Source organism: Channa argus, chromosome 8 (genome assembly GCF_033026475.1).
Source record: "Channa argus isolate prfri chromosome 8, Channa argus male v1.0, whole genome shotgun sequence".
NCBI classification, from domain to species: domain Eukaryota; kingdom Metazoa; phylum Chordata; class Actinopteri; order Anabantiformes; family Channidae; genus Channa; species Channa argus.
In genome coordinates this window covers 24,176,267-24,190,485 of record NC_090204.1, presented here as the reverse complement: position 1 = coordinate 24,190,485, position 14,219 = coordinate 24,176,267, and the positions used below count along the sequence as shown (strand labels likewise).

Genomic DNA, 14,219 nt, shown 5'->3' with positions numbered 1-14,219 from the left:
TTGATGATGATGAAGTTAAAAAGTGTGTTACAGTTAAAATCTTAACAAATACAAAACGAGAAAAGGTTTTTTGTTGTTGAACATAAGCCTTTATTTCTAACATAAATGTTTAATATTTAATAAGAAACCTGTGACTATACAGTGGTGCTCAAACGGGAACCTGGTGTCAGCAGTTGTAGTTATATTGCAGATGGCTCCTGGTCAACTCCTGCTCTTCATACCCACCACTTAAATTTAATATTATATTTACAAAATATTATTCATTTTGTTACACAGATTAACAGAAAGATCTGATATAATGCACCAGAAATCTGTTATATTTTTATGGAAATAATAGGTCTACATTAACACTAATTAGGTCACATGACTTTCTGACATATAAAATGAGGAAGAAAGATTTCAACTTCTGACCTCTTCTAGGTCATAAATCCAATTGAATTAAATTACTGTCACTGACCATGTTAATGTCTTTGTCAAAAAGCTCAGATCTCCTCCTTTTCCGGTGGGGTGTGGGCTCTACTGGCCTCTGCAGGCCAACCCATGATAATGGCCTGGCGCAACAGCTGGCATCGCCCTTACACATACTTACAGTAAAAGCACTCGGACACACAGAAACAAGGCCAACAACAACCACTAACACAGCACATCTAGCCTTTCTGTGTGGAGTTTGCGTGTTCTCCCAGTGTTTGTGTGGTTTTCCTCCCACAGTCCAAAGACATGCATTTTATGGTAAGTGTCCTTACAAAGGACACTAATTTGGGGAGTCACATTAAAAGCACCAGGTGGTGTTAATGTTGTCGGTGATCAGTGGATGAGGACTTCTGGTTTCGGTTGATGACAAATGAAAGTCAGAGCTGAAATAGACTCTGCCCCTTTAAAAAGCGTCTTGGCTTCAGAGTGCTCATGCAAAGACCTGTGCTCAACATCCACAGCAGACACAGAGAAGCAGAAGCTGGAATACCCATTAAAAACATAGAGAGGAGTAAGAACACACTTGATAATGAGGTGAGTTTGCATTTCAAAGTGTATAAATACGAAGAGTTTTCATGTATATTTAATTGACAGAAATATCTCCTACTCCATCCTCCCTTTCTGTCTTCTCTCCTCCCTAATTCCTTCATATCCAAACAATGCAACTTACTCCACTTTCCTGCCTCCTTCTTCCTTTCCTACCTATTGTGCACTGTCTATTGCACACTCATAACTGCTTTTTTCCTCCTTTCTTTTCCTTCAGTCTTATACTCTGTACTAAATTGTCCTTCTCCCCAAACGAGATGACCATTATCTAACAATGCAAACGTAATTTATTATTTCCCAACATTGTTTTTCACCTTTTACTATTTTCCATCAGTGCTGCTAAGAGTCAAACACCAATGGAGTCCAAACTGGAGGCCCTGCAGTGCCACTTCACCTGGGGCATCAACCTTAGCAGGGCCACGCTTTTTCGTTTCACGGACAAGTTGGAGGACATTGTGGCCGATGAGGGTAACAGCTGGCTGGGTCACATTTACAACCTGCAGGGGTTCATCCACTACAAACTGGGGCTCACTGAAGACGCCCAGAGTTTCTTCAGCAGGGCTGCAGAGGGCTTCCACCAGATGAGAAAAGCAGCCTCAGATGAGGGACCCTGGTTGATGGTGAACTACGGGAACCAGGCTTGGCTGCACCACCACCTGGGACAAGAAGCGGAGAGTCAGGCTTACCTGTCAAAGGTGGACGCCCTGATGAATAAATACCCATCTCCATCCCAGGAGGAGCTGCACCCTGAGATCTACGCTGAAAAAGCCTGGACCCTGATGAAGTTCAGCAGATACACAAAGGCGCTGGTCGTAGATTACTTTGAGAGAGCCATCAGGATGCAGCCGGACATGGTGGAGTGGGGGACCAGTCACACCTTAGCATTGTTGCATGGCTTTAGCGACGGCAACACAGGGTCGCACACTGACATCTTGGAAAAAATAAGAAAGGCCAAGGAACAGCATCCAGAGAACTTGTACCTCGCTGTACAGTACCTAAATCAACTGGCTAAGAAAGGAGAGAATATCAAACATGAAGCACGTGAGTTGGCCATTAAGGTTTTGAGGAATCCTGTCAGCAGCTACAGTGGAATGAAAGCACTACTTATGGTTTTTATGAAATATATCTCAGCTAATGAGGCCATTGATTTAGCTGAGGAGGCTCTGAAACAACATCCAGATGAACGTTATCTGAAGAGATGTGTTGCACTCTGCTACAAATGGAGGATCATTTATTTCAGGGACAGTCAGAGCTCAGACAAAAGCATGATTGACAGAGCCATCATTCTGCATAAGGAGGTGATTTCTCTTTACCCTCATTCTTCACTTGTGAAGAAAATAGACCTTGCAAACATTTACGCAAAGTCGAAAGATGGCCTGGAACAAGCCGAGAGGATGTACCAGGAGCTGCTGGAGAGTGATCTGGAACCTGCAGACAGACAGATGCTTTACAATCATTATGCAAAATACTTAAACTTCGATCAACACGACGGTAAGGGTTCAATAAAATATCACATGAAGGCAGCAGAGATACCACAACAATCCTTTTTTCGAAGCAATAGCATCAGAGTTCTGGAGAGGATTAAAGACAGAAACAGGACCTTTCTGTGTGGAGACATAGAGGAGTTTCTGGCTCAGCAGCAAAAGCTGTCATCCACAATCATATGAAATCTATTGTACATACTGTAGTATCTGACAGCATACACGTTGGGACTACAGTAATTAAGCCTTTTATGGGCATTTCCATTAAAAGTCATTAAATTCTGTGCCTAACACTGTCACTTACATGAACAAACCAAGAGCAGGAAAAAATCTCATTTTCAATGCTCTGGAGAAAACATGGACACGTTGGTATTTTACACTTGTTACACTCTTACACTGCACCTTGCAGCTGTGTCCTTCAACATGCAGGGAGTTTCCTACAGTTACCCAAGAGGGAGGATGCTGATAAATAGAATCGACTGTATCTGTGCAGAGTGTTGACCTTCTCACAGCAGAACTGCTACTTCCCATCAAGCTTCTCTTAAGAAAAACAATGCATACTTTGTGCTCCATCACAAATTCAGCGTAACGTCAAAATAAAAAAATCATCGCATTTATGCTAATATTATACATTATTAATTATTATGTATTAATTATACATTCATTTGTAAAAAGAAAAGAGGATATTCGTCTTATTGAAATGCTTCATTTTCGACAGAGAGGGACAACACTTAGAGGAGGCCTTTAAAGAGCCTGGAAATTGCCTGAAACCTCCATGGTTATCTCTGATGTATATTATTCCTTTTTATAACGTCCCCTGGAAACATCTGGGAGACACTAAAAAGGGACGGACATTTAGATTAAAGCTGCGTCTCTGTTGTCAAATTGCTGAAGTTGTTTATTTATTTTTTTTGTTTTCTGTTGCATGTGTTTTCTCAGTTTGAGCTGTCAGTGCCACTGAACACATGGCCATAAACAGGACACGCGGTTACGGAGACTGGATGGAACAGCACAGCTGAAGCTGTTGGGGGGCAAAAGAAGTGTGCTGTAAACCTGAAGTTTGTACATATTGTTTGATAAAAGACAACTTTAGTGTAAAGCCTTGTGTGAAACAATGGAGCTAAAAGGCAAAGACCCCATGTGTTTGGTTCAGGTCCATTTATTCACTATTGTTCATTTAAATGAGGGCTGTGCTTTTTATACAACGGACATAATTTCTGATGGGTTTTTGTGGATTAGTGACTTTAAGAAACTTGAATTGTGTTTAATGACAGAATCTTTATGTGCTGAGCCTGTGGTAGAAGACGGTTTGTAATATAACAATGTTTTGCTCGTGTTTAGGTTGTAATTGTGTAATATGACAAAGTAAAACTGAACTGACATTAAAGCTTAACCAAAAAAAAAACAAAAAACGATTTAAGACTTTAAATTACCTGAATAGAAACTTAAGGGAGTAACTGCTGAGTGATGACTTTTGTTTTTGTCCAGTGTCCAGTTTCTAATCAGGGGAAACGAAACCTAAGAGTCGCCGAGCTGCAAACACGAAGCCTTTCCGCTTCGCTTGGTTCTCGCGAATCTTCTCACGGGGCTCAAAATTCCACATGATCTCTCAAAATTTCAGTGTTTTTCTTGCAGCTTCTCTCGTATGCGGTGTGGTTTCTCCTAACATAAATGGACTGAGCTTCCTTCAGCTTTTCCGCTCGCACGGACGCACCGTCGCTTCAGTTTGGGCGCCGCTGCAGCGAACTCCCGTTTGTTCGCGGCTCCTTTTAGTTCACGTGATGCTCCACCTATAAGAATCTCAGTCAGGAATCTGATCTGTTGTCACAATCACATATTTTACACGTAAACAGCAGGACAGACCTTGGACCAGCAACAGCGAACCCAAACCTGCACAAATCTTCAAACGAACTAATATTAAGAGAACTGCTGAAGGAAACAGTCACATTATGAGGTGAGTAGCAGCTGCACCGGTAATAACGTGTGTGTACTGCTGCCTCCTCTTTTCCTTATAATTTCCTTATTTTTCTTGATTTGCCTGTTGTTTCCCTCCTTGTCATAGTTCTGATGATCAGCTGTTTTCTATTTTTCACGTATTTCATTTTATTTTCATTTAATCACACATTTCTCCTCATGACTGTGTGCACATCTTTTCTTCCCCCCTTTTTTCATTTCCAAGTCTCATTTTTGGTCAGTACATGCTTCTCCCCTCCTTCCATTTCCTCACTTCCTAACTCAGTTCCTTTCCTCCTAATATTCTTTTGCCATCAGCTGAATGCTGACTGAATTTCTTGCCTACTCAGCTCTCTTTTCTTGTGAGGAACAGTCTTTATCCAAACACATCCAAGCTCAGAGCAACTACTGACCTATTGATTTTGTGTTTTGAAATCAGTGCTGCTCAGAGTCAAACACCAATGGAGTCCAAACTGGAGGCCCTGCAGTGCCACTTCACCTGGGACATCGACTGCGGCAGGTCCAAGTTTTTCCGTTTAAGGGACAAGTTGGTGGACATTGGTGCAGATGAGGGTAACAGCTGGCTGTGTCACATTTACAACCTGCAGGGGTTCATCCACTACAAACTGGGGCTCACTGAAGACGCCCAGAGTTTCTTCCGCAGGGCTGCAGAGGGCTTCCACCAGATGAGAAAAGCAGCCTCAGATGAGGGACCCTGGTTGATGGTGAACTACGGGAACCAGGCTTGGCTGCACCACCACCTGGGACAAGAAGCGGAGAGTCAGGCTTACCTGTCAAAGGTGGACGCCCTGATGAATAAATACCCATCTCCATCCCAGGAGGAGCTGCACCCTGAGATCTACGCTGAAAAAGCCTGGACCCTGATGAAGTTCAATGAAAACAAAAGGCTACTGGCTAGAGATCACTTTGAAAGAGCCATCAGGATGCGGCCGGACATGGTGGAGTGGCGGACCAGCCACGCCATAGGGTTAGTGAAGGGTTTTACACACAGCAACGAAGGAGTGGATGCTGATAACTTGGAGAAGATGAGAAAGGCCAAGGAACAGGATCCAGAGAACTTGTACCTTGCTGTTCACTTCCTTGAACAACTTGCTAAGAAAGGAGAAAGAATCAAACATGAAGCACGTGAGTTGGCAGTTAAGGTTTTGAGGAATCCTGTCAGCAGCTACAGTGGAATAAAAGCACTACTTAGGATTTACAGACACTACATCTCTGCTGATGACGCCGTTGATTTGGCAGAGGAGGCTCTGAAACATCATCCAGATGAACGTTATCTGAAGAGATGTGCTGCACTCTGCTACAAATGGAGGATCATTTTTTACAGGGACAGTCCACAGCAAAGCATGATTGACAGAGCCATCAGTCTCCTTAAGGAGGTCATTTCTCTTTACCATCATGTTTCAATTTTGAAGAAAATAGACCTTGCAAATATTTACGCAAAGTCGAAAGATGGCCTGGGACAAGCTGAGGAGATGTACCAGGAGCTGCTGGAGAGTGATCTGGAACCTGGAGAAAGACAGATGCTTTACAACCAGTATGCAAAGTATTTACACTTTGATCGGCGCGACCACCGGAGGTCAATACAGTATCACAAGAAGGCAGTAGCGATACCACACAAATCCTTCTTTCAAGACAACAGCATTGAAACCCTGGAGAGGATTGAAGCGAGAAGCCAGCGCCGAATGGCGGGAAGGGTAGACGAGTTTCTTAGGATTTTAGATATAAAGCATTAATGTTTTTAACAGCACCAGCTCTAAGTCCAGAGCAAATGAGTTATTACATTACCCAGTAAAAGTGTACATATTAAGAAAACTTGAAAATATTGGAAAGATAACACAAAATAAAAATATCAGTATTTTGTCCTTTAAATGAAGGTCTTTACATTTTCTAGCCAAGTTAGTGGAGCCATTTGGTCACAGTAACAAAACACAATAACATCTAGATAGTGGTCTGTAGTAATTTCTCCTTCTTTGCTGCGACATGGCCACTTGTATACTCAATCAAAGCATCCCATCACAGGCTGAGCAGCATTTCTAGTTGGTATATTCTTGTTGTATTCCCTTTTTCTAAGCATAGTTTATGTAAAACCTTTATACATAGTAAACTCTATATACAATTTGTAGTAAAAAATAATAAACTTATGTTAATGATTAACCTGATGTAAAACCTAATGATTTTCATGTTTGGATGCGTGTGTGTTGTGCACAATAGTCATTATCTAGACTAGGAATGTGCACAAGTGACAGCTTTGAAATCTAGTCAAAGCATTTGTCCAAAGATTTCGGAAAAGTTCTGGCAAAAGTTTATTTTACTTGCCTGATGTTTCACAATATTTCCTTCAAACCTGTTCTTGTACTAATGTAATCATCAGGAGGTATTCTGGGGTCCTTGAAAATAAAAATAAAACAAGCATAATTTAAGTCAAGTAAATATTAATTCATTATAAATATATTATTGTGTTGTTGTCTTATTGCACAAAGCTGTGACTACAGGTGTCATATTTCACCATGTTGTGTTTTGACAAAGTTCCCTCATCAGAACAGAACATAAATTGTAAATTCTAATTTTTCTCAATTAAACTTCCACAACAAAACTTATGAGTCAGGGTCTTTATTTGTGAGACAAATGAAACTCATTAACATACAGGAACATATTTTCTATATTTACACATAGCCAAAAGTGTTATAACCATAATTATTTGAAAAGTATTCCGAGGTTTTTCTGTCAAAGGGGTTTGAACCACAGAGTGATTAGACTCTCTACATCAATGCTGCAGAGACCCGGGTTTACATTTGCAACATATTACACGGAGGGCAATGGAACAATATAAAAAAAAAATTACTTGCCCTTTTAAAAGAAAAAAAAAAAAGAAAAAGAAAAACTCACAAGACTTAGAGCAAATATATCCGACAGTTTGGAGGTAAAAAAAGGAAGGTATAAAAAGGGATGGGGATCACTCATTTCCTCTTCGACTCTTCTTGTGGCTCTTTTTTGAACTCCTGTGATGTAACAGAAAACAAAGGGATTTTAAATGGACAGAGTAATAACACTGAGAGACTTAAGCTACTGTACGTGGCATCGAACAAATTAAAAATGTAAGTACAGGCTTTATGTTCAAACTGTTAACTGGTTCATGTGCTTGACATTTAGTAACTTTGGTTTCTTTTGTTAAAAGAGAAAAAATCCTTTAACAGAGAGAAACTTTTTATATTTTAAAATAAGATGATAGGGATAAGAAAAAGGGATTACTGTCATATCAGCACTGACACTCTAAAACTGCATCATACAACGTTTGGAAAATAGGAAATTGTTCCAACCAGGTGAGCTGATGTAAAATGTGTTTACATGAATGTTAACACTCACCTCTCTGGGGTCTTTGAGTGGCTGCGATGTCTGTGGCTTCTGTGGTGACCTGGTTCACAACAATAAGCAGATGTCAGAATGAGAGTCGACCATTATCCAACATAAGCACGTACACCAAGTTTTTGCCTTTCTTACATGACATTAGAAAAAAGTTTGTGAAAAAAACAAAACTAAACAACATTGGAATTTTAACATATGTAAACAATGAAAGTGTGTTTAAAGAACAAACAGTGAATTTTGATCAGACACAACGTCAAGACCATGACCGAAAAAAATCTGTCTAACAGTTTTGATCCCTACGTGACAGAGCTGGTGTCTCTTTGTTTACCTGGGGATTTGGAGCGGTGGCGTCTGTCTCTGGATCTGCTGCGGTGACGGCGAGGGCTCTTGCTGCGATGGCGCTCTCTCCGGGGTGACGGACTGAGTAAAGACAGCAACACAAATCAAAAATCTATTCAGAATGAACTGTGAGCTTTTCCGTTTAAAGTAGTCATTACATACAGAAGCAGACATACCTTCGCCTTTTCGGAGACCTGCTCCTCCTGGAAGGAAATAAAACCACATCCATTATTATTAGGAGAAAATTTGCATTTTCCAGCGGTTTCCGTAGGTAGATGGAAATATAATTAAAACACAAACCGTCGAGGTGAGCGGCTCCGTCTGTACCGAGGTGACGGAGAGCGGCGAGGTCTGTCGTTGTCACGGTAACCACGTCTGTGGGGTTCAGGGGTCTGGGGTCTCTCCATCTAGAGGTGGAGAAAACAAGAAATTTCAAAGACCATTAAAGGGACCACAAATTAGTTCTGAAAGTACTTTTTCAGAAGTGGATTTGCCCGTCTGTTAAGGCGACAGTTTTCAGACATCACCGTTCAAAACCTGTTTTACTTCCTTGACTGTTTCTCTGTCTGTGTGCAGAATATCGAATGGGCCTACTGGGCAGATCAAGCCTCAGAGACCCAAGAGGTTGAAGGTGGAAAAAGGTGAATTTTACCATGCTGACCAATTCAGTTTGTCACTATAGCCAACAAACAACAAACTGCCATTTGTGAAACAAGATGTCTAAAAGCACTTTATTCACTCCACAGCAGATCAGATTACTCAGGAAACAAGGTTCTCTTACCTTCTCATCGTCCTCGTCCTCGTCTTCACTGCTCTCCACCTCATCCAGGTCTTCTTCTAGAGCGCTGATCCGTGGATCCAACATCTCAGCCTCTTCCAGGACTTGCCTTTTCTGTAATAAGCACACACAAAGAAACATCAGCGTGTTGGGCAAGTGAACCAAACTCTGAACATAAACACGATGTTAACATACCTGAAGCCGGGGCAGAATGATGTCACACATCCTCTCTGCATGAAGAAGATCATCAATGAACTCATCCACATGCATCAATTCGAACTCTGAATAAGGGGGAAAAATAAAGACATATGTTGGCAACTGGAGTGTTTTAGTGTATCTGGGGCTACAACTAAAAATAGTTTTTGTTGTCGCTGTATTAACTGTTCGGGCACGTTGACCTCATCTTGTGAGGTTCCCCCTGCCTCCCTGTTGGTGAGTTGGAATCTGTGTTCCGACTTTCTGTGGTAATCTAAAAAGCATTGCTGCCTTACCTACCTAAATTTGAAAGGTTTAAACAGCTATTTAGCTAAAGATATGCAGGCAACCTATTCTAACCCGTGTAGCAGGCATCAGGAAACAGACTGCATAGATCACAAGATGGCACCTGCATCCCACAACAGTTAACACGACGTGATGTAACTTCTCCATTGATTGATCATCATTGATTTCAATGGTTAAACTTTTGATATGTTGTCTTGTACCATTTACCATCTACGTGATTTAGTACTGACAGTTTCTTACTAATATCATTTAATTCTCTCTCTTGGCTTTTTAAACAGTGTCCCAACTTTTCTACAAATGGGTTTGGTGTTTCACAACTGCACACAAAAGTGGAACCTAGAAAAGCCTCATCTAAAATCAGATTCAAGAAGCCTAATCCTGAGGACGTTTGATATTTTGGCTAAGACAAATTACTAAAACTAAAACTATTGGAATACGTTTTCTGTTGACGGACTCGTTTTGTTATAGCTCCAACTGTAAATCTACAACTAAATCAGAGTCTCGTCAGTGCTCGGACACCTCACCAAATGCCACCTGAAGTTTTATCTTAGTCCATTCAAATAGCCGAGTCGAAGAGAGAACACAGGGAAATCTAGCCTTTTTGAGTCTGTACAGCCTACAGATATACGGTACAACTTGAAAATTCACACAGACTTTTAAAACTCACCTCCATTTCTGTTCTGACCCTTGACCTTTCTGTAGTCATTGTACAGAGGCTCAAGGTATTTGTAACAATCCACTGCAGTCCCAGTTAATCTCATGTACATTGCTCCGAGTAGACGAACATATCTTAGAAAAGATGGAAGAAAAAGGCTAAAAGGTGAGAAAAGGTACAGCATTCTCAGATTAAGCAGGTGCTTAAAACTTCCGGTTGCCATCTTAGGTTAAAATGGAACCGTATCACTTTAACAAATACTAATGCTAATAAATAATAATTTGACTTTGATAATTTTAACTTTTATAATTTCTTTTACTTTTTTAAATTCAGACACTCCAGTCCAGTACCTTCCCTGTCTGCATATGTGAACTTGTAAAAAGTGAATTATAAACCTGGTTACATGTATACAAGACAGACTGTAGCAGGGGAAATCTCCCAAATCTGGTCACAGTAATTGAGCTTCCTGTTACATGGCAGTTAAGAGATCTGCTATGGGAGAGAAGTGATTTTAACCAGGTAATTTACGTAACCATTGGTTTGGCCACATACATACAAAGTGACCATATGTTGTGGTCCGGTGGTTGTGATGACGCTGGTGCTGATGGAAACATTCACTTTTCACATTTTATCCTATGAATATGTGACAACTCACTTAAAATCCTCATTTTTTATGAACTCAACAATGATGTCTTTCTCTGGTTGAATCTGCAGCATCTTCAGCGTGAGGCAGAGGAAAGGAGTTGGTTTGATGTTCCCGCCGTAAACTCCTCCAACAAATTTCAGCTCCATGGCTTTGTCAACAACCAGCTCAGCTGTGAATGAGAACACAACACTGACATCGTTCACATTTACCGTCACTGTGAAATGACAACTTGTGCTGTAGCATTAAAATCTCTTACTGACAAAGGGAGAATGGGAATTAGAACAAAAGTTAAAAACAATATGAGGACAAAGGTATTTTGCAAGCCATGTACATTTTCAATCATTCGGTGTCATATATCCAGTAAATAACTGAAGAGCGGTTCATTTTTCAGCTAAAACACAAACACACACTCACGGGTTTCAGCCGCTCATCGTGTGTGTGAGCTCAACATCTCTGGACGTTGCAATGACACAAACACTTAAAACGGATTTTTTGTAACCCTCTGGTAATACTTTCGTAATTTCGGATTATGAGTTCTGTTAACGCTGACTTAAAAAAAAAAGGATTGTTTGAAACCCAAGTTGTCGATGAGTTAGCAAACATTTATCGACAGGAAATAACCGACGTTATCTCACTGGCTAAAGGGCTAACGTGCTACTGACCGGTGAGACCGAAGCACTCCTCCTTCCAGTATTTAGATTCGTAGATTCGAGTCCGGATGATTTTCTCCACCAGATACTGCGGATTAGTGCCATGAATACTGTTTGCATCTTTAACCGTTCTGTTTGCCATCGCCAAAAATGTGGTATCGCTTTATGCTAGCACAAACACAAACAGCTACAGAACGCTACCGCCACCGGAAACGAAAATAACACTTCCGGGTCACAAATAAAAGAAAAAAATGTCAAACATGATCGTAGGATTGCTGCGTTATTACGGATAAAGCAAGTGTGTTTTTTTTTAACTATCTGAGTTATTAGATATGTTTATTCACTAAGAAGTCTAAGGTCTTTAATGCAGGTCTTGTAGTTGGAACAGGGTGTTTCTGCACTGTGGTAATAATACATCCAGTTTAATTGTATCTGAGTAATCTGAGTATTTCTTATTAGTGCCAGAAAATGAGACACAGAAATGGCAAATAGAATATGTCCTATGACTGTTGCATGACAGCAGCTATTATTCGTCCACTCTAAGATACTAGGGATCTGAGAACTTTTTTTATCTTCTCTTTTTTAAAACCAGGAATTAATCTCATTGTGAAATTGGTTCAAAAATAAACATTTTCTTATTTTCAAATGTTCTGTTCAAATGTTCCAACATTTCTATTGCTAATAACTAAAAGGGTCGATTAGTGAATAGTGAATTTTTTATTTTTTACAGTTAATAATCAGAAATGAGGTTTTAATGCAACCACAAGGGGCCACAAGCCAGTTTCTTCTTGTGCCAGTCCCAAGTCTGGATAAATGCAGAGGGTTGTGGCAGGAAGGGCATCCGACGTAAAACACATGTCAAATCAAACATGCGAATCGTGACAAAGACTTCCATACCGGATTGGTCGGGGCCCGGGTTAACAACGACCGCCACCGGTGCTGTTGACCTACAGGGTACCGGTGGAAATTGGACTACTGTTGGTCGAAGACGAAGAAGAAGAGGAGGAAGGTGTGTTCGTAGGCAGAGAGAGAAGAGGAAAGCTAAGAATGTAGGACTGACAGTAGGGACTTTGAATGTTGGGACTATGACAGGGAAGGCTAGAGAGTTGATCGACATGATGCAGAGAAGGAAGGTGGACATACTGTGTGTCCAGGAGACCAGGTGGAAAGGTAGCAAGGCTAGAAGCTTAGGAGCAGGGTTCAAGTTGTTTTACCATGGGTCAGATAGGAAGAGAAATGGAGTAGGAGTTATATTGAAAGAGGATTTTGTGAGGAATGTTCTAGAGGTGAAAAGAGTATCAGACAGGTTGATGAGTCTGAAGCTGGAAGTTGAAGGGGTGATGTTCAATGTTGTGAGTGGTTATGCCCCACAGGTAGGATGTGAGTTAGAAGAGAAGGAGAAATTCTGGAGTGAGTTAGATGAAGTGATGCAGAGAGGTGAGAGAGTTGTCATTGGTGCAGATTTCAATGGGCATGTAGGTGAAGGGAACAGAGGTGATGAGACTGTTATGGGCAGGTTTGGTGTTCAGGACAGGAACGCAGAAGGTCAGATGGTGGTTGACTTTGCAAAGAGGATGGAAATGGCTGTAGTAAACACTTTCTTTCAGAAGAGGCAGGAACATAGGGTGACGTATAAGAGCGGAGGGAGAAGCACTCAGGTAGACTACATCTTGTGTAGACGTTGTAATCTGAAAGAGATCAGTGACTATAAAGCATTGGTAGGGGAGAGTGTAGCCAGACAACACAGGATGGTGGTGTGTAAAATGATGCTGGTGGTGAGGAAGATAAGGAGGACTAAGGCAGAGCAGAGGACGAAGTAGTGGAAGTTGAAAAAGGAAGAATGTCGTTTAGTTTTCAGGGAGGAGCTGAGACAGACTCTGGGTGGTTTGGAGGTGCTTCCAGATGACTGGACTACTACAGCTAATTTGATCAGGGAGACAGGTAGGAGGGTACTCGGTGTGTCATCTGGAAAGAGGAAAGCGGACAAGGAGACTTGGTGGTGGAACAAGGAAGTTCAGGAGTGTATACAGAGAAAGAGGTTAGCTAAGAAGAAGTGGGACACTGAGAGGACTGAAGAGAGTAGACAGGAGTACAGGGAGATACAGCGTAAGGTGAAGATAGAGGTGGCAAAGGCCAAACAAAGAGCATATGAGGACTTGTATGTTAGGTTGGACACTAAAGAGGGAGAGGTGGATTTGTACAGGTTGGCCAGACAAAGAGATAGAGATGGGAAGGATGTGCAGCAGGTTAGTGTGATTAAAGATAAGGATGGAAATGTATTGACAGGTGCCAGGAGTGTGATGGGAAGATGGAAGGAGAACTTTGAAGAGTTGATGAACGAGGAAAATGAAAGGGAACGAAGAGTAGAAGAGGTGACTGGTGTGGAGCAGGAAGTAGCAAAGATTAGTAAGAGTGAAGTGAGGAGGACATTGAAGAGGATGAAGAGCGGAAAGGCAGTTGGTCCTGATGACAAACCTGTGGAGGTATGGAAGTGTCTAGGAGAGGTGGCAGTAGAGTTTTTGACTAGTTTGTTTAACAAGATCTTGGAGAGTGAGAGGATGCTGAGGACTGGAGGAGAAGTGTACTGGTACCAATTTTTAAGAACAAGGGAGATGCGCAGAGCTGTGGCAACTACAGAGGAATAAAGCTGATGAGTCACACAATGAAGTTGTGGGAAAGAGTAGTGGAAGCTCGGCTAAGGGCAGAGGTGAACATTTGTGAGCAGCAATATGGTTTTATGCCTAGAAAGAGTACAACAGATGCAGTATTTGCTTTGAGGACGCTGATGGAGAAGTACAGAGAGGGTCATAGGGAG

General features: G+C 41.3%; 3 protein-coding genes across 4 annotated transcripts; 2 read left to right on the top strand and 1 right to left on the bottom strand.

Annotated features, from left to right (window-relative positions):
* Positions 1 to 873: 873 nt before the first annotated feature.
* Positions 874 to 3,508, top strand: LOC137131990 (interferon-induced protein with tetratricopeptide repeats 5-like). Of its 2 annotated transcripts, XM_067513952.1 has the most exons (3): positions 874 to 1,005; positions 1,352 to 2,508; positions 3,438 to 3,508. In XM_067513952.1, the coding sequence occupies exons 1-3, from the start codon at positions 1,001 to 1,003 to the stop codon at positions 3,440 to 3,442; spliced, it is 1,167 nt and encodes a 388-aa protein (XP_067370053.1). In that variant the 5' UTR covers positions 874 to 1,000; the 3' UTR covers positions 3,443 to 3,508. The 2 variants fall into 2 exon arrangements, with proteins under 2 accessions (XP_067370053.1, XP_067370052.1); XM_067513951.1 differs by having other exon boundaries at positions 1,352 to 3,508.
* A 549-nt stretch (positions 3,509 to 4,057) lies between these two features.
* On the top strand, positions 4,058 to 6,921 carry LOC137131991 (interferon-induced protein with tetratricopeptide repeats 1-like). The gene is made up of 2 exons (XM_067513954.1): positions 4,058 to 4,452; positions 4,891 to 6,921. The coding sequence occupies exons 1-2, from the start codon at positions 4,448 to 4,450 to the stop codon at positions 6,203 to 6,205; spliced, it is 1,320 nt and encodes a 439-aa protein (XP_067370055.1). The 5' UTR covers positions 4,058 to 4,447; the 3' UTR covers positions 6,206 to 6,921.
* Positions 6,922 to 7,087: 166 nt separating this feature from the next.
* Positions 7,088 to 11,625, bottom strand: prpf38a (pre-mRNA processing factor 38A). Its single transcript, XM_067513955.1, has 10 exons — positions 11,417 to 11,625; positions 10,764 to 10,923; positions 10,121 to 10,242; positions 9,148 to 9,233; positions 8,956 to 9,066; positions 8,475 to 8,581; positions 8,351 to 8,377; positions 8,164 to 8,255; positions 7,836 to 7,884; positions 7,088 to 7,471 (listed from the first exon to the last, which is right to left on the bottom strand). The coding sequence occupies exons 1-10, from the start codon at positions 11,544 to 11,546 to the stop codon at positions 7,426 to 7,428; spliced, it is 930 nt and encodes a 309-aa protein (XP_067370056.1). The 5' UTR covers positions 11,547 to 11,625; the 3' UTR covers positions 7,088 to 7,425.
* Between the last annotated feature and the right edge of the window lie 2,594 nt (positions 11,626 to 14,219).

Bases quoted from the DNA above. Each gene is read 5' to 3' on its own strand.
- prpf38a (XM_067513955.1), bottom strand. From the start codon at position 11,546: ATGGCAAACAGAACGGTTAAAGATGCAAACAGTATTCATGGCACTAAT. The intron at 10,243-10,763 runs GTGAGTTGTCAC...ATCTTTTCTAAG, and splicing joins ATAAAAAATGAGGATTTTAA to ATATGTTCGTCTACTCGGAG. The intron at 8,378-8,474 runs GTTTGTGTTTTA...ATTTCCTTCCAG, and splicing joins CGGAGCCGCTCACCTCGACG to GAGGAGCAGGTCTCCGAAAA.